The sequence below is a fragment of the Heteronotia binoei genome, chromosome 17, assembly GCF_032191835.1.
Source record: "Heteronotia binoei isolate CCM8104 ecotype False Entrance Well chromosome 17, APGP_CSIRO_Hbin_v1, whole genome shotgun sequence".
In the NCBI taxonomy this organism is placed as follows: domain Eukaryota; kingdom Metazoa; phylum Chordata; class Lepidosauria; order Squamata; family Gekkonidae; genus Heteronotia; species Heteronotia binoei.
The window spans coordinates 21,683,351-21,701,016 of record NC_083239.1 but is presented as its reverse complement, the minus strand read 5'-3'; the positions used below and the strand labels follow the sequence as shown (position 1 = coordinate 21,701,016).

The 17,666-nt window shown below is 42.8% G+C and overlaps 2 protein-coding genes across 18 annotated transcripts in view; one reads left to right on the top strand and one right to left on the bottom strand.

Annotated features, from left to right (window-relative positions):
* Positions 1 to 17,666, top strand: part of AK2 (adenylate kinase 2) — a 436,257-nt gene that overhangs the window by 117,113 nt on the left and 301,478 nt on the right. The gene's annotated exons all lie outside the window — the stretch shown is intronic.
* MACF1 (microtubule actin crosslinking factor 1) overlaps positions 1 to 17,666 on the bottom strand; it is a 414,929-nt gene that overhangs the window by 186,806 nt on the left and 210,457 nt on the right. For all 17 annotated transcript variants that reach the window (XM_060258444.1, XM_060258431.1, XM_060258437.1 and 14 more), the window contains 7 exons: positions 16,630 to 16,707; positions 15,743 to 15,904; positions 14,735 to 14,839; positions 13,682 to 13,777; positions 13,025 to 13,150; positions 10,625 to 10,777; positions 7,344 to 7,498 (listed from right to left, as the gene is read on the bottom strand). In XM_060258444.1, the coding sequence (XP_060114427.1) occupies positions 7,344 to 7,498; positions 10,625 to 10,777; positions 13,025 to 13,150; positions 13,682 to 13,777; positions 14,735 to 14,839; positions 15,743 to 15,904; positions 16,630 to 16,707 (875 nt within the window). The remainder of the gene's footprint in view (positions 1 to 7,343; positions 7,499 to 10,624; positions 10,778 to 13,024; positions 13,151 to 13,681; positions 13,778 to 14,734; positions 14,840 to 15,742; positions 15,905 to 16,629; positions 16,708 to 17,666) is intronic.

Genomic DNA, 17,666 nt, shown 5'->3' with positions numbered 1-17,666 from the left:
GTGTACCATTTTTAGACACAAGCCTCATCACCACTGAAATTTTTATAATGTTTAATTGCTGGGGTAAGATTTGCTGGAATTTGCTGGAATACTGTGTGCAATTCTGGTCACCGCACCTCAAAAAGAATATTATGGGGGGGGGGGGGGGCGGAGCGTCGCGGGTCAATGGCGGACGCTTAATTGCAGTGCTCTCCCTCTCTACTTTACTTTTGTGACAACTTGGAAAACATAGGGCAAAAATAGTTTATTTTAATGGAAAAGGCTTCAAAAGTCAAACGGAGTGCAAGAAAGCCTAATCCAAAGTCAGTGAAAGACTTTTTCAGTGCAGGAAACTCAGCAGCAGCAGGGAGGGTAAAAAAGACCTCTGAGAAGAAAATGACAGCCACAAAGAACACCAATACCCTGGGGCAAACGAATGATGACTCTACCTCAATAACAAAAGGAGACCTCCTTCTCTTAAGGCAAGATTTGAATAATGACTTTAAAAGCGCTATTGCTAACTGTTTAGAACCGATTAACAAAAAGTTAACTGAGTTGACTCACGGAGGAGTTAGATGTGACCGCAAAAATGGCGGAGCAGGCGGCAGAAGCCTCTCTGGGTTTAAAAACGGAGATACAAACAAAAGAACAACATTTAGAGGAGAGAATTATTATGTTGGAACAGAGATGGAGGGATCTGAACTTGAAGTTTAGAGGGATTGAGGAGGGCGTGGAGTTAAGATCTGATTTATCAGTATACATGGCAAAATGGCTAACACGTGCTCTTTCGCTGGAGGAAGGCTCATCCCCGGTTATAGCACGAGCCTCTAGACTGGGTCCCCTATCATTGGCAAAGAAAAACAGACCTCGGGATATCTTAGTCCAGTTCATCTATCCAAGAGCAAGGGATAGGATTCTACGGGAGGTTGGATCCAAAGGAACACTAACGCATAATGACCGGAGAGTTCTGGTTTTACTGGATCTTTCACACGAGGCTCTGGAAAAACGTACACAGTTAAAAAATTTGCAGCTAAACTGTTTAATACCAACATCAAGTTTAAATGGAACAATGCATCAGATATTCTCATGCACAGAAACGGCTCAAGATTGACTCAATAACCACCGGGAAAGAAGTGCTCTCTCAACTCAATATCAAACTCACGGAGGAGGAAGAAAAAGAGCTCCAAGCCACATATAATTCTACTTGAAAGGATTTTATTCTTGCAATCAATTATATTACTGCACCTAAGAGGACAGCCCACTAGATGGAGCTAAAGTGCTTTATTAGATGACTGCTTATAAGTAATATCTTGTTGCTCTTATCAGCAAGGTTTTTTTGTTCATCCATCTGGAAACTGAAGTTTATGCTTTTAGTATTTGTTGTAAGAGGAGTGTGTTATCTGGAGTGGATTTAATTAAGAATGTGGGGGGAGAAAGGTGAGTGATGAATGGGGGAGATGTAGTGTGATAGAAAATATAAGAAAATAAATGTGTGGATTGGGTATAAGATGATTGTTTTTTAAGTTCATAGGATTAATTATTTTTATGTTGGTTTTATGTATGTATGTGTATGTATGTATGTGTGGGTGTATATGTATGCATATATGTGTGTGGGTGTATGTGTATGTATGCCTGTATGTGTATATTTATTTATTTATACAAGTAGATTTTATGATCAATTTAATTCAAATTTGAAATCAATCTTTAGGCAGAAGTTAGGAGATATTTTTGAAGGTTTTGAGTGTTGATGTATGGATGAATTTATAAGAGTATGATTAGGAGGGTAAGATGAAAAATGACTGCTTATAGGGTTTATAAGGGTAATAGAATGATTAGATAGATATACATTTTGATGTTTTTTGAGTTGGAAAATATGATAAGATCAATTCATACATGAAATTAATATACTACGAACAAAGTTGTGATATGTGTTAGATAATACTATAAGTGTTGTTTCATTGTATTAAATTAATACGACCTCATATTAATAGTGCTTGACTTGTAGGGTAACAGGTGGCTGTTTCATGCGATTGATCAGTTTATCTAAAAAAACAGCCCAATATTAATTTTGATGTGGAAGGGAGGGGGAAAATATAAGGTTTAAAGTTAAATAGTTCTACTTTGGTGCCTCCTGAATTATATTCTGTTTCTGCATAGGGACTTTCTTTGTGTTCAGTCTCTATATTCCCTTCCTAAGTGAAGGGACTGGAAACTTTCCCCCCAGTTGGAGACGGGTGTGTGTGGTGGTTTTATAGGTACAACTAACTGTTTGATTTCTGTCCACGAACAGGCCTATTCTGTGGACATCAGTTACTATTTATAATTTGTTGGAGACCATTTCTAATTGTTTGCACCCTCAGAGTTAAAAGAGGGTAGTTATGCCAATTAACTATAAGGTTTTATCTTGGAACTACAGAGGCTTTAAAAATCCAATAAAACAAAAAAGAATTTCAAATCTAATTAAAAAGGAAAGACCAAATATCATTTGTCTTCAGGAGACACATGTTAAAAAGGTGAAAACTCAGCTATTAAAATCAGCTATTAAAATTGGATATCGCAGTCCTACTATGCTACAGGCTCCTCCAAAGCTAGGGGGGTAGTGGTCCTATTTTCCAAGACTACTGTTTTCCAGTGTTTAAATACTAAAATTGATACTAATGGTAGGTATATTTTTGTAGCAGGAAAGTTGGATGGCCATTTGATAACGGTAGCATCAATATATGCTCCCAATGAAGGCCAGATCCAATTTTTACAGTCAACTTTAAATGATTTACAGTCTTTCCAAACAGGTGAACTTATCATTGGCTGTGACTTAAACTGCATAATTAACCCTAATCTTGATAAATCTTTTAGAACAAGGAAAGAGGTTAAGCATACTCAAATGACGGAACTGGGGAAACTTCTGACTACTTTTAACATCACTGATGTCTGGAGGGAATATAATCCAGGGATCCGTGAGTATACTTATTATTCTCACCTTCATGACACCTACACCAGAATTGATTTCATTTTAGTTTCAACTTCTTTTGTCAAAAATATGGTCTCTATTGATATAGGGTCTAGGACTATATCAGACCATTCTTGGATTACAAGTTCATTTAGTTTGTCTCCTGAAAGGGGGGAGAAACCTTAATGGATGCTGAATAAATTTTTATTGTGTAGTGAGTCAGTCTGCACAGTAATTGAGAAAAACATAAAAGAATATTTTTTATTTAATGCTGACTGTGGTGCTTCCCAGGAGAATGTGTGGGAGGCGTTTAAGGCCACATTAAGAGGCAGTCTGATCTCTCTTTCTTTGGCTTGTAAGAAAGAGAAAAATAAGAAACAATTACAGTTGCAATTGGAAATACAAAGCTTAGAAAAAAACATATGAAGCAGGGAGGCAAACGTACTTTGAAAAAACTGAATAATGCTCATTCTAAATTAGAATTATTGGAGACTGATTCAATTCAGAAGGATATTATATATGCTAAGCAGAGATTTATAATTAAAACTCAAAAATTTTTGAAATTACTAAAATACAGAATACAGAAAAAGAAAGCTAATACCTTGATTTATTCTATTAAAAATAAGCAAAACAAGTCAGTCATTTCTTCTAAAGACATAGCGGAGGTTATATGTGAACTTTTATAAACAACTCTACTCTACAACAAATCCCAAACCCCAAGACATAAGACAGTATTTAGACTCCATTAATTTTAATAGAAAACTATCCTCAGACCATCTGGGGCTGCTTGAGAAGCCAGTCACAGTTCCAGAATTAGAAAAAAATTCTTTCTTTAATTAAAAATAATAAGGCCCCAGGAAGGGACGGATACCCAGTAGAATTCTATAAGAAGTTTAAAACAAGTCTGCTTCAGCCCTTAGTTGACATCTGTAATCATGTCATGGAATCTGGTAAGGTACCCCCTTCCTTGTTGGAAGCACGTATGGTAGTCATTCATAAAACTGGTAGAGATAAAGAATACCCAACTTCATACCAACCGATTTCGGTACTCAATCACGACTTCAAGGTTTTTTCTACACTACTAGCAAGTCGTCTGAGTGCCATAATAGATCAGTATGTGCATATGGATCAAAAAGGTTTTATTCCGGGCCGATTGTTATCTGACAATGTAAGGAAAACCTTAAATCTCATCACATATTGTAGAGCTAAAAAAGTACCTTGAGTTATATTGTCACTGGATGCGGATAAAGCGTTTGACAGAGTGGAACCAGTTTGTTTACAAACTCTACTAAAGGCGATGGATTTTGGCCCTAAATTTTTAAGATCTATAGCTGCAATATATTCAAAACCTACTGCAAGCATAAGCTTAAATGGCTATCTTTCAAAAGACTTCCCTCTTTATAAAGGAACCAGACAGGGTTGCCCCCTCTCTCCTTATTTATTTGCTTTATCTTTGGAACCTCTTTCCTATGTTATTCGCTCAGACACTGAAATTCATGGTATAAAGTGGCCCTACCCCTCACGGACCTCCTAAAGACAAAGGGGAAGGGACTGGACGCTAGGAAACCGGGCGCCAAACTAATCTGGACCCGGGAGTGCCAGAAAGCATTTGACACCCTTAAGAGACTGTTCACGAGCGAACCGGTGCTAGTGCACCCTGTTTTCCATTGCAGCTTTTTGCGTCGAGATCCGGGTGGGTTGAGGTGGCACCCTCGTGGTCCGGAGCCCAGGCCCATCTTGGTGAAGGGGGAGAAGCACCACGAAGTCAAGGAAATCCTGGACTCTAAGATCCAACGGGGGGTGCTTTACTACTTAGTGCGCTGGTGCTATTTCCCGCCCAACTGCGACGAATGGGTTAAAGCCTCTGATCTAAATGCTCCACAAGTGCTTAAGCAATTTTACCTACTGCACCCAGACAAACCCCGAGCAAGAGCCAGTCTCTCCCCAAGGCGAAGCTGTACTCCATGGGGTGGGCGGAGAAAGCAAAACTAAGAAAGTTCTTGGAGAAAAGCCTCAAGCGGGGTTTCATCCGCCCCGCCACGGCGCCTCATGCCGCCCCGGTCCACTTCCGAAAGAAGAAGGATGGGAGCCTTAGACTTTGTACTGACTTTCACGGGATAAACGGGATCTCTGTGTCCAACGCATACTCGATCCCCCTAATTAAGGACTTGTTAAGCACAGTCTCAGAAGGGTCCATCTTTACCAAATTGGACCTACGAGACGCCTACTTCCGAGTAAGGATTAAGGAAGGGGACGAATGGAAGACAGCTTTCAACACCCCCATGGGCCAATTCAAGTACCTAGTGATACTTTTCGGACTACAAGGGGCCCCGGGGGTGCTCATGAACTTTATCAATGAAGTGCTGAGGGAGTACCTGTACAAGGGGGGCGGGGTGTACCTGGATGACATCATTATTTATTCCAAGGACCCCCCCCCCTCGCACGTGAAACTGGTGCGGAAGGTCCTAACCACCCTATATCAGAATAAACTGTACGCTAAGCTGTTCAAATGCGAGTTCCATAAGGAGGAACTGGATTACCTGGGGTTCAGAGTGTCCGGAAAAGGCTTAGCCATGGACCCAGCGAAAATACAAGCAGTACTAGACTGGGAACCCCCGAGGACACGTAGACAGCTACAATCATTTCTCGGGTTTGCAAATTTCTATAGGTCGTTCATTCAGGGTGTGTGTGTGTGTATATATATATATGTAATTTTTGGGGTCACTGCGTAACACAGAGTGTTGGACTGGATGGGCCATTGGCCTGATCTCTTATGTTCTTATGTAAGGCAGCAGGGATGAAGTGAAGGATGCTGCACCAGTCTCTGCACACATGGAGAACTAGGTGCTTTATGAGGAAAAGAATAGTTATTAGGATTCAACACCGTCTTCATACATTTTTAGAAAGTGTTGCAGGCTGTCTTCTTTGAGAGGGCTTTTAATAGGTGTGGGTTTTTTGCCAGGAAAATACTGAGGGTGTGTGTTTTATTTCTGTTTTAATGTGGTGTTTTAAATGTATGTTGCTGCAATCTAACCTATAGAAAGAGGGATTGGATAGGTGAGTGAAGTGTGCTATGACTGGATAGTAGTTGTACCCCAGGGTGTGGAGTCAACTGTTTTGTTCAGAGACAGGCTTTATGTGAGCAGGGTGTGTGGACTCCACTGTAGAGAAAGGAGCTTGAATGAGATGCTGTAGAGGGCTGTGAGAAAAATGTGTATTTTTTGTGGAAGTTACCAGCCTAAGTGGCAAGTAAGGAAAATAAGTCTGTGTCAAAGTTATTGCCTTAGTGGCAAGTGAAGAAAATAAGCTGTGTGGAAGTTATTATCCTGGGTGAAAAGTTGGGAAATTAACCCAAGTGGAAGTTATTGGCCTTAAGTGGCAAGTGAGGAAAAAAAGTGGCTAGATCTATTTCTATTATGTACTATCATACTAATTAACCATACAAAAACCATTACACAGTTTTACTTATAAACTATATTCATGTTTAAGGAAAACAACTATTTATTTTGACGAAGCCCCTTTTACCTCAGAACCAGCCCCATGCAATGACCATACCATCAATCTACCATATCCAGCTAAGCCATCCTGATCAATTCTAAGGTGAGAGCCTTTGGTGGCAGCAAAAATAAGGAAGGCAAGGTGGCAGCAAAACACACATGAACTCAGAACATTTCAGAGAGGCGCCTTTACAGAAGTTGCACATAAAGGGATCACAAAGCAAAAGAGTAAAGGTGTTACACAGGGAGATTTCTGAGTTCTAGTTTATGCATCCCTTCAAAATGTTTGGCTGCCTGAGTAAGAAGGGAGCAGGGGGGTAAGGGGTTGTAGCTCCAGACAAAGCAAAGGATGTAGCACCTATCTCTGCCTAAGTGGAGAACAAGAAACTTTGTGAGGGAAATAATAGTTCTTAGCAGTTGGGGAGGGGGGGTAGAAAAAGCCCAGCAGGAGCTCATTTGCACATTAGGTCACATCGCTTGGCCTGGGAGCATGAGCCCTGGCCAGCCCAGGTGAAGCTCCTGTGGGCTCCAGCGGAAAAAAAGCCCTGGTTCTTAGGGTTCAAAACCATCTTCATAAGTTTTTAGGAGGTGTTGCAATGCTGTCTCATTTGAGAGGCTTTTAATGGGCTTTAAGGCATAGGCATTTTCTTTGGGATTTTTTGCTTTTAAATTTGGGATTGGAAGGCACAAGTCAAAGACAATTTATAAATATTTTAATAAATAATCCAATTTTCCAGATTTTGCTTAGCACTTTGCAAGTCAACATGTAGAAGGCACAGAGTCCCTGCTGAAAGTTTTCTTCCTTGAAGAGAATTCAAACTATTCTCCTGCCAGAACAGAACCCCACCAAAATTTCCAAAGGCATCCTAATAGGTTATAGCCTCATATCACTCAAGGAAATAAACCGGATATTCCTTTACCTGCTGGCAGAGTCAATTGCCTCTTTGTTGGGAGGGGGAATCAAGAAGCAAACAGAAGGGACCATGGCCTCATTCCCTGTGGGGCTGATCACTTTCCACTTGGTCCTCTGGGAATTATCTTCCAGAACACACTCATCATTTTTGCAGATGGTTATCTGTGTGGATAGAAAAGGCAAGACAGCATTCAACTTCCAGCTGCAACTTTCCCTCTTCCCTCCAAAAGCAATCCAATGCACCATACAGATTGTGAAGAGACACTTTCCATGTTGAAAAATTCATCCCAAATAGTCGCTGTGAGTACACTTCGCCTGCCAAGTTGAATTCCAGCTGCAAACTCAAGGATGGCAGGAAAGAGGGAATAAGGCATCAAGCTCCAAGCACAGAGCACAGAGCACTTTACTGCTTATGATTTTATTAAGAAAAAAACTTGTGCCATCTCTCCAGGAACCTATTTGAGGAAGCTTACAAAATTAAAAAATAATAAAATCTATAAATTAAAATGCAGCATTAAAAATCCAGCCCACTTCTATGGCTCTGGCCAAAGCACGACAATGGTTAACCATCTCAAAACTTGCCTCAGGAAGCAGAAAAGGAAACAGCCAAATTGCTAGAATGTATTCTCTTCCCCCTTGGTGGCAAGAAGATCAGAATGACCCAAAGGGTGGGGGTATACTCTTCAAGCAGTGAAAGTAAGCTCTGGACACACAGAAGAAGCTCTTGTGGCTTCCAATCATGGAAACACAAGCCATGCAGGACTTCTACCCAGATAATCCATCTTGTCCATGTGATAAAAGACAGGGAGAAATCCCAACCATGAGAGCTAATGATGCTGAACTTAAAACTACTTAAAATTCAAATAATACTAGCCTGTCTTATTTAAACATTGCTTAGGATAATTTCCAAGTGCAGAGAAAGGAATTCTGCATGTTTTCACCTTTTTTTGTACTCTTGCTCAGTTTCAATGCTTGAACAGAACATGTATTCTTCTAATTCATTTAACTTTATTCATTACACTTTCTTATAGTTTGAATGCTGTATGCCCAACCTCAAGAAACACACCATGCCTATTCAGTCTTGCTATCTGAAATGTGGTAACTGGGAGAAGCAGAAGTTGCAATAGATCACCCCCTACGTTATCCTCTTGTGGATCACCCCCTATGATCCTCTTGTGGATCAAAAACTGGCTAATTAATAGGAAACAGAGAGTGAGTATAAATGGGCAATTTTCACAGTGGAAGATGGTAAGCAGTGGGGTGCCGCAGGGCTCAGTCCCTGCTCTTTAGCTTGTTCATTAATGATTTGGAGTTGGGAGTAAGCAGTGAAGTGGCTAAGTTTGCAGATGACCCTAAATTGTTCCGGGTGGTAAGAACCAGAGAGGATTGTGAGGCAGTCCAAAGCGATCTGTTGAGGCTGGGTGAGTGGGCGTCAACGTGCCAGATGACGTTCAATGTGGCCAAGTGCAAAGTAATTAGGGCCAAAAATTCTAGCTATAAATACAAGTTGATGGGGTGTGAACTGGCAGAGACTGACCAAGAGAGAGATCTTGGGGTTGTGGTAGATAACTCACTGAAAATGTTGAGACAGTGTGCAATTGCAATAAAAAAGGCCAACGCCATGCTGGGAATTATTAGGAAGGGAACTGAAAACAAATCAGTCAGTATCATAATGCCCCTGACGGTACAGCCTCATTTGGAATACTGTGTACAGTTCTGGTCACTGTATCTCAAAAAAGATATAGCATTGGAAAAAGTACAGATAAGGGCAATTAGAATGATTAAAGGACTGGAATACTTTTCCTATGAAGAAAGGTTAAAACGCTTGGGGCTCTTCAGTTTGGAGAAACATCAGCTGCGGGGTGACATGATAGAGGTTTACAAGATTATGCATGGGGTAGAGAAAAAAGTACTTTTCTCCCTTTTTCAAAAAGTTACAGTTATGTCAAAGGCATAGCAAGTGCCTTTCTCACAATACAAGAACTCGTGGGCATTCAATGAAATTGCTGAGTAGTCGGGTTAGAACTGACAAAAGGAAGTACTTCTTCATCCAAAGGGTGATTAACATGTGGAATTTACTGCCACATGAGGTGATGGTGGCTACAAGCATAGACTGCTTCAAGAGGGGAATGGATAAGCATATGGAGCAGAGGTCCATCAGTGGCTATTAGACAAAGCTTATTGTTGGAACTCTCTGTCTGGGGTAGTGATGCTCTGTATTCTTGTGCTTGGGAGGGGGCACAGTGGAAGGGCTTCTAGCCCCACTTGTGGACCTCTTGATGGCACTTGGGGTTTTGTTTGGCCACTGTGTGACACAGAGTGTTGGACTGGATGGGCCATTGGACTGATCCAGCATGGCTTCTCTTATGTTCTTATGTTAGATTGAAGGAGCAAAGCTGGAGGTGCAGCAACTAAGCAGAGCTGCTAAATGACACCATAGACACTGACTGCAAGATGGGTGACTCCATTTAGCATGAAAAACTCTCAGAGTTGCTGGTGGCAACAAGTGCTACCCAGTTTGTTTCGGCACCCCAGGGAGGTGAGGGAAAGTGGCAGGAGCATCATGTGGAGACTTGAAACAGCCTCTGGTTTACCAGCTTCCCAGGGACCAACGCAAAGGAACTGAAGGGGCTTGCAAGTCCATTCTTTCACAGAGGCCAACCCATAGCTTTCCTGTACCCCAAACAGACTTATCTACAGCTTTTCCAACTTCTCTGTTAAATGATATTCTAAAGTGGGTTGAACCAGATTGTTAAATTGAAGGAGAAACATCTGAATTTTCTTCCTGACATTTAATTTTACAACCATAGCCTAAATGTTGCCCTTCCTCCAAATAAAATAGCATTTTGCATTTTATGTAATTCTGGAAACAATCCAAAGCATGGCACAGATATTGCCTCATAATACTATGCAGGGCTTTTTTTTTTTTTTTGCAGAAAAAGCCCAGCAGGAACTAATTTGCAAATTAGGCCACACCCCCGATGTCACCATTGTTTCACGCAGGGTTTTGTAGAAAAATCCCAGCAGGAACTCATTTGCATATTAGCCCATACACCCTGATGCCAAGCCAGCCGGAACTGCATTCCTGTGTGTTCCTGCTCAAAAAAAGGCCAGACACATAGGATTCAAGCTGCAAAATGGTGGTTTGCCTACAACTAGAAAATTCATTGTAGTGCCTGAAATACATCCAGACGTAGGACTTATAAAGTCACAAAATTTTTGATTCAAGAAATCCTCCAAAAGTGAAAGTTCACATTAAGTTTTACTCCCCGAGTTACATTCCCTTACCTCAATCTGGCGATAGTCACAGATTGCCTTTACAGAGATGGTGTTCTTCAAAATGTGGTCAGGGTTTCGTGGCTTCAGCTGAACGATGCTTTTGGACCTACCCACTAAGCTGGCAACAGAATTCTTTGACTGGATCAACTGCTCCTTCTCATCCTGCACAAAACAAAGCAAAAAAGCACATTTGGGAAGAGGGAAAAGGGACCCCAAGAACAACCAATAGTTCCTGCAGCCCGAGAAAGAGACATTTCCCAAGGGCTGGTTTGGGGTCTCAAGGGGGAAAGCGTGCAGTGTTAAATATGGTATTATGATGAGTCGTATTAAACTTCAGCATCAACCCAATTTATTATAGACGAGGATTAGTTATGTCCCATCCTCTCCCTCCCCCACAATGATGCATGCACAATTACCAGATTACTACTACTAGACCCAAATTTAGCAGTATCTGTAAATTGTGCCACAAGGCTCAAACTTGTTCCTTTTCAATGAAAATATATGAAAAAAATGTTCAATCTTTGTGAAACAAGGCAATAAAATAGCCATTGAACTGCATGGAAAAAACTGTTTAGGAACACAGATGATTTTACTTAAAGAGGTACAGAACCTGAGAGAAAGCAAAAGAGAAAGAGAGATAGAGAAGGAAAGGAGCAAGAGAGAGTGGTTAAAAACAAGCTACCTGTGCCTGTCCCAGGGGAGCATGGTTGGAAGAAATACAACTTTAACTCATTCATTATGATACAGGATGCATCACACAGGGGACAAAGCTTTCTCTTTAGAGCGCCTTTGGAAAATCTCAACGGCCAAACCTGTCCCACACTAGACCTCAAGGTCTACAAATATAACTATTCCAGAGGCTACAACGCTGAAGGTGTTTATTGCCTTGCAAAAAAAGAGACAGAGAATTGTTTGTGCTAATGCAATTGTCCCTCAACTCCAGGGACCATCTTCTTTAGTGGCTATGGCTGCAAATCTTTGAACACTTCCCTGGAAATAGGCCCCATGGAATAAGATGGGGCTTACTTCTTAGCTGACCAGTTTAATATTGCTCCTGATGAGATTAAGCAAGACTGTTTTGCATCATTCCCTCCTTAACCCTGAGCTGTTGACTCTTGAATGCTCCCTAGCTATAATTTTTGAACTTCTCCTCTCTGGACCAGCTTATATGTTCTGGCAAAGGCACCACTATGCGCGAAATAATTAATGGATCTTAACATTATGGTCAGCCCTTGGTGATGATAGCTTCTGTCTGCAGCTTCCCCATGGTCTGGGCCTTCTCAGCCTTCAATACCTCTTCCTGCCTCTCCATTCAAGCTCTTCCTCATCAGCATCTTTTTATTATCTTTCTCCACCTTGGTGCCTTTGGCTGTAATGGCACCAAACCGCCTTCCCTTTTCATTCAGTGGCACCAAACAGCAAACTCTCTTTCCCAGCAAAGATTGCCCCACACTCACAGCGTACTTTACAAGTAAGGCCTTCCCTGAATCATTCTATGTCTCCCCAGTTCAAATGGCTATTTCCAAACCTACCTTTCCCCTCGCTCATCTCCACCTCGCCAAGTACTGACTTGTCAATCTGAGGCTAGGAAAATTTGAAGGAAGTAGGAAAACAGGAAGACTTGACATGCTGGACTGACTCAAGGGAGGCCATGGTCTTCAGTTTGCAAGACCTGAGCAACGCTATCAATTGCAGAATGTTTTAGAGGTCATTAGGGTCACCGTAAGTTGGAAGTGATTTGATGGCACATAACACACAACCTAATGTCTTATGGGTAGGGACTACATTAGTTCTGTACAGATTCTGCAGCTATTGTGCCATCAAACTCATCTGAAGATGTGTTTGGCATGTAAAAGATTCTAGATATGGTCCCCAGTATCTCCAAAGGATCTCAAGACAGCAGGTTCTGGGCAAAACATTTCTCTGCCTAAGACTCTCGACAACCACTGCAAGCCAGGATAGACAATACCAGGATACACAGATCAATGGACTGACATCTTTAGTAGCAGCAGCAGCCTGAGCTAGCAAAGCAAAAATTAGGGGCAGGTCGAGTATCCCAAACCCCATGCTAGTTGCTCCCCCACCCCCCAAAAAAACCACAGGCAACACACTGGGGCAGCTAAGCAATACAGGCATGGGAACAGCTGAAAGAAAAAACAGACTGAATTTATTTTAAAGCACAGAGCAAACAGCTATGCTCAGTCTCCATACCAGCACTCTCATCTAAACAGGTTAGAGATTCCTGGATAAATAGGAATATTAGCTACAAGGTTAGACTGAGAGAGAAAATCCAGGTAAAGCCGAGTTTCAGATTCGAGAGGATCCAGGGGTGTTCTAGCAGGCCAACAGCTTTCATGGCATACGATACCAAGTCAGCATGATCTTGGGAGCTGTCCAAGGAGCACCCACCATCGAATCCTGGAGAAGGTCCTCCAGGCGGGTCAGGCTGGTGTTACGGTCACAAGAATACTTCCTTTTGATAGTGTCTTGCAAGCTCTTCAAGTACCCTTCTGAATCCCAGGCGTCACTGAAAAACTGCAAGAGCACAGAGGGTTTCCCCATTGACCAAAAGACAAGAAAGTGGTTTCTTATAACACTAGTTGACTACAAACTGGAGCCAGAGTACAAATGTTGCAAGACTAAGAAACCCTTTCAACATAGTCAAAGGCTTTTTCAGCATCAAAACAAATAAACAAAGAGGTCACTTTCTCCTATCAGTTACATTATTAGAACAAGAGTTCTTTGGCTAAACACAGGACAGGGATGTTTTGTTGGGGCAGAAAAGAAAATGGACTTGCTATATATTCCCCTGCTATCTGATTAATAAGAAAGCAGGCAGGAAAGGGTTCATGCTGCCTTTGACTCTGAAAGACTGAGCCCACTAAACTCCTCTTCCACCTGGGAAGAAGAGCTCTCTCCTGTTCTTGGAGACCTACTACAACTAACCGGCAGCCTCAAGGGGTTGGAGTTCTTCTAAGTCAAGAGTGATCTGGTGCTGCGGCAGCCATTTCTCAACTGCAGAGTGCTCTCTTCTTTTTTTGAAGGAACTTTTTACTCTTACCATACCTGGAAGTAAGCTGTGTTTTCTGCCAAGTGCTGATCCACACACAACCACAGTTGCTTGATCCACTGCCACTGAGTCTGCACTGCTGCGCAGTATGCCTGGAAGAAGCACAGTGGAATGAAGTGCTTGCTTGACCACAGACTAGGTGACCTCTAGAGAAACAGAGAATGGATGTTGCTACCTGCCAAATGCCATCTCAGGAAGAGCTGCCAATCATTGCCTACTCCTTCACTAGTAGTTGGACAATGAAATAGCAACTTGCCCAGTTACCTCTAGCAAGAAAGAATCACTCCTGGGAGACCAGGCTGGGAAACTTTGCCAACATGGAAGCAAATTGGTTCTTTTGCCTGCCATAAATGGCTTAAGGGATGACAGTGTTGGAAAGCAGGTTAGCCACATTTCAAGTGTTGTGAAGGGGCTAGTAATTTCTGCAGAGTGACTTGGAGAGCCTGCTATGTGGGTTTCATCTGAGAAGTGGTTTTAAAACACAAAAGAAACATACGGAGAGATCTCTATCCTGTGCATAACGCCTCTCCAAATTACCAGTTGAGCAGGGCTCTAGAATATTTAATGTAGCAAAATGACCACTTCACACACCGTGGGGGTTGTTGTTGGGTTTTTTTACAACCACATGCAAAAAACTGTCATGCCCTCCAAGAGTGTTAACATGCAGTAGACACATTTTTAGCTAGATGCATGTTTTCTGTTGTGCATGCCAGGGAGCTCACGACTGTATATATCGAGGTGGCCAACAGTAGCTCTCCAGATGTTTTTGCCTACAACTCTCATCAGCCCCAGCCAGCATGGCCAATGGCTGAGGTTGATGGGAGTTGTAGGCAAAAAACATCTGGAGAGCTATCGTTGGCCACCCCTGGTGTGTGTGTGTGTATATATATGTGTGTGTGTGTGTGTACACACACACAACAACAACAACCACACACTGGCTGCTACATCACATGCAAAACAGCCTTCAATATATTGCCTTAAAGTGCACCAGGATTCCCCATCTATGCCAGCACAATCCCAGTACACTTCCCCTTTGAGTCATCCCTTACTTCTACAGTCTGCTTGGCTGGGTGATTCTCCAACGATAACATCTCAGCCGTGTCTTGCAGCGAACGGAACACATCCTGCTTCTCCTCTAGCTCCATCGTGAGCTCCTGTGGAACAGAGTCATGTGGAAAGGCCCAATTACATTTCCTGCATTAATGCTAGACATCTGCTGGCCTCTCTCTGTCTAACGTCAGAGGGGAAGGAGACGAGGCATGGCTGGGAAATTCAGTCATGGATTTTTACACCTTCAGTGCTTACCTAAAGGCCATTAGCAACAAAATGAGAAAAATTCCCCTTTGGTGCATTAGCTGTGGCTGAGATATTGAAAAGTTGGGACAAGGGAGCATTCAGGAAACCCTAGCTGAAATCCCTGTCCAATCAGTTTCCTGGCTACCTCTTGACCCCTTATTCATTCCTCAGCCTGCTTATCTTATGCGGCTGTTACAAGTTTTAATGAAAGTGAAATAGTACACTCATGGGAAGCATAAGCACAACCCCCTCCCCAGTATTAGCCTGACCAAGTTAGTCTTGGTAGAATGTGCTGTCAGGTCACAGCTGATTTATGGTGATCCCAGAGGGTTTCAAGGCAAGAGACGAAGGAAGGTGGTTTGCCATTGCCTGCTATGCATAGCAACCCTTGGACTTCCTTGGTACTCTCCCTTCCAAGTACTAACCAGGGTGACCTACTGAGTTTCTGAGATCTGATGAGATCAGGCTAGCTTGGGCCATTCCAGAACAGACCGTTCAAATTTCATAAAGGCTCCAATATAAAGATCAGAAGGGATCAAAAGCTGAACTTCAAGCAAAAGAAGGAGGCTTGGTGAACTGTCACTACAGTCCTACCTTTCCAAAATCCAAAAATTCAGGGAAATACACACATGATTGTGGTTACATATCCTCTGCTGCTCTCATCTCTAGTGCAGCCCTTTCAATGACTTCACTTCTACAGCCACACAGGAGCATGTCGGTAGTATCACCAGCACCAGCCATAAACAGTCTTTCCTACTCACCGAGAAATAGTTCCGCTTGGCTGCCATGTTGGAGTTGTTGTCGCTCCAGTCATAGGCCAGCTCCTCCTCTTCCTTTTCATTTAGCCAAATTAACTCTGTGGTAGCTTGAGACACAAATGCATACAAGCTCTGGAGGTGGCGCAGTCGGAAGCTGGAGGTCTCCTGCAGAGATAAGATGGATCTGGTGCATTCATTGCTTCTCTGGGACTGTTTGCAAAACATCACACCTTCCCAAATACGTCTCCAAGGCCAGCCAACAGCCAAGTACCTTCCAACTGTTTCCAAAGGCCTTCCCGCATGATGACTCCTAGCTGCATTCTAGTTCTTTTCAAGTCCCTTCCCAAAGACCATATCCTGCCCAGAGCCATATCCTGCCCTCATGTTGCAGAGGCAACAGGGACATGGTGACGTTCACATCTGAAGTTATTTTTCCTAGTTAAAAGCAGTCACCGAGGAATCTTCAGTATGGAGTGGGAAGTGAGGAAGAGAGTTCTACAGCTCATCACTGATTATTCCCAAATTTGCACACCTTGTCTCTGCACACAGCTGCTTAAGGAAAAAATTATATTTTCCCAGGCAGAAGGTGGGGGGAATCATGCTTTCAGGGCTTCAGAAGCCAAATTTCCAAGCGATAAAGGAAAGTAGATTGTGCATCACAAGGAAGAAAAAGAAGTGCACTAACTTTAAAGAAGAGCCCTCAGACATACAAGCACACACACAGAGGGTGGATTTTACATGTATGTCCCCCTATTGTGAAAAGTTTGGAACAATTTAAGCATTTCCTCCCCCCTGCTCTGAAAAGTCTGTATGGCAGGACTTAAAAGAAACGGTAACACTCCAAGACCCTCCTGGCCACATAAAACAAAAAAAGGTCAAGAGACACTCACCATCAGTTTGCAGTATTGGGTCTCCAGCTTAGCTAGCGTCTCTGAGTAACTTGTATGGAAATTCTGGGACATTTTACCCTAAAAGTAGAGAACAGAACAGAAAGTAATAAAAAGAACAGCTCCCTGATTTTTAAGTAGCTGAGTCATCATTGATAAATTGAGAGTACAATAACCAGCTATATTTTGCATTTGAGTAAAACCAAGAGTTTGAAGCAAAGGTGCACTTCGTTTTCAGATGATGCACCTACCTGCCACAGTTGCTACAGAGGCCTCACCGCTACACATTGGCCATATTCACATTAAAAATATACATTAAAAAAAAAAAAAACCTGACTGCCTGATTAATCAGAAACACCGTTCAGTCACTCAAAAGTTCCTTATTCTAACTGATAAACAGAATTAACATCACAAGCCTAAGAAAAAATGGAAACTGGAAGCAGGAAATGCACAGAGCTCCAGACTAGGTTTTACTGAAATCTTTCCATATCCCAAATTCCATCCCACTCAGATCCAAAATAAAATTAATGGCATAGCTCTATTTCTCTATTTCACAGAATGGCATAGCTCTATTTCTCCAGCCTAACCCCTACCCTCCCTTACAGTGCTTTCCATGCCACCAGAAAAAACATGCCCCCAGAATAATATACCCCATAGCTCCAATACAACAGCAGCCCCATCATTTCCCTCCTACATGACAAGAACTGCAATGGGAAGGGAGGGGTGTGTCCCACGCAGCCCGGGTGAGGACTGCGCGAGGGAGACCCCCCACGCTCGCCAGACATCCCCCCCCTGTCGCCCCGAGAGCTTCCCACACCTCCCCAAGCCTCCGCGGCAGCCCCACCGCTCACCTGGGCCGACAGAGCCCCGATGGCGACCCGAGCAACGCCCCACAGCCGACGTGCTCGTCTCCTGGTCCAAGGAGCGTGGCCAGAGCAAGACGTTGGGGAGCAGGAGGGAGAAGCCAAGCCCAGCGCCGGGCAAAGAGGAGGAAAGCCGCCTGACCCGCAACGGCGAGAGACGCCGCACCCCAGCACGCT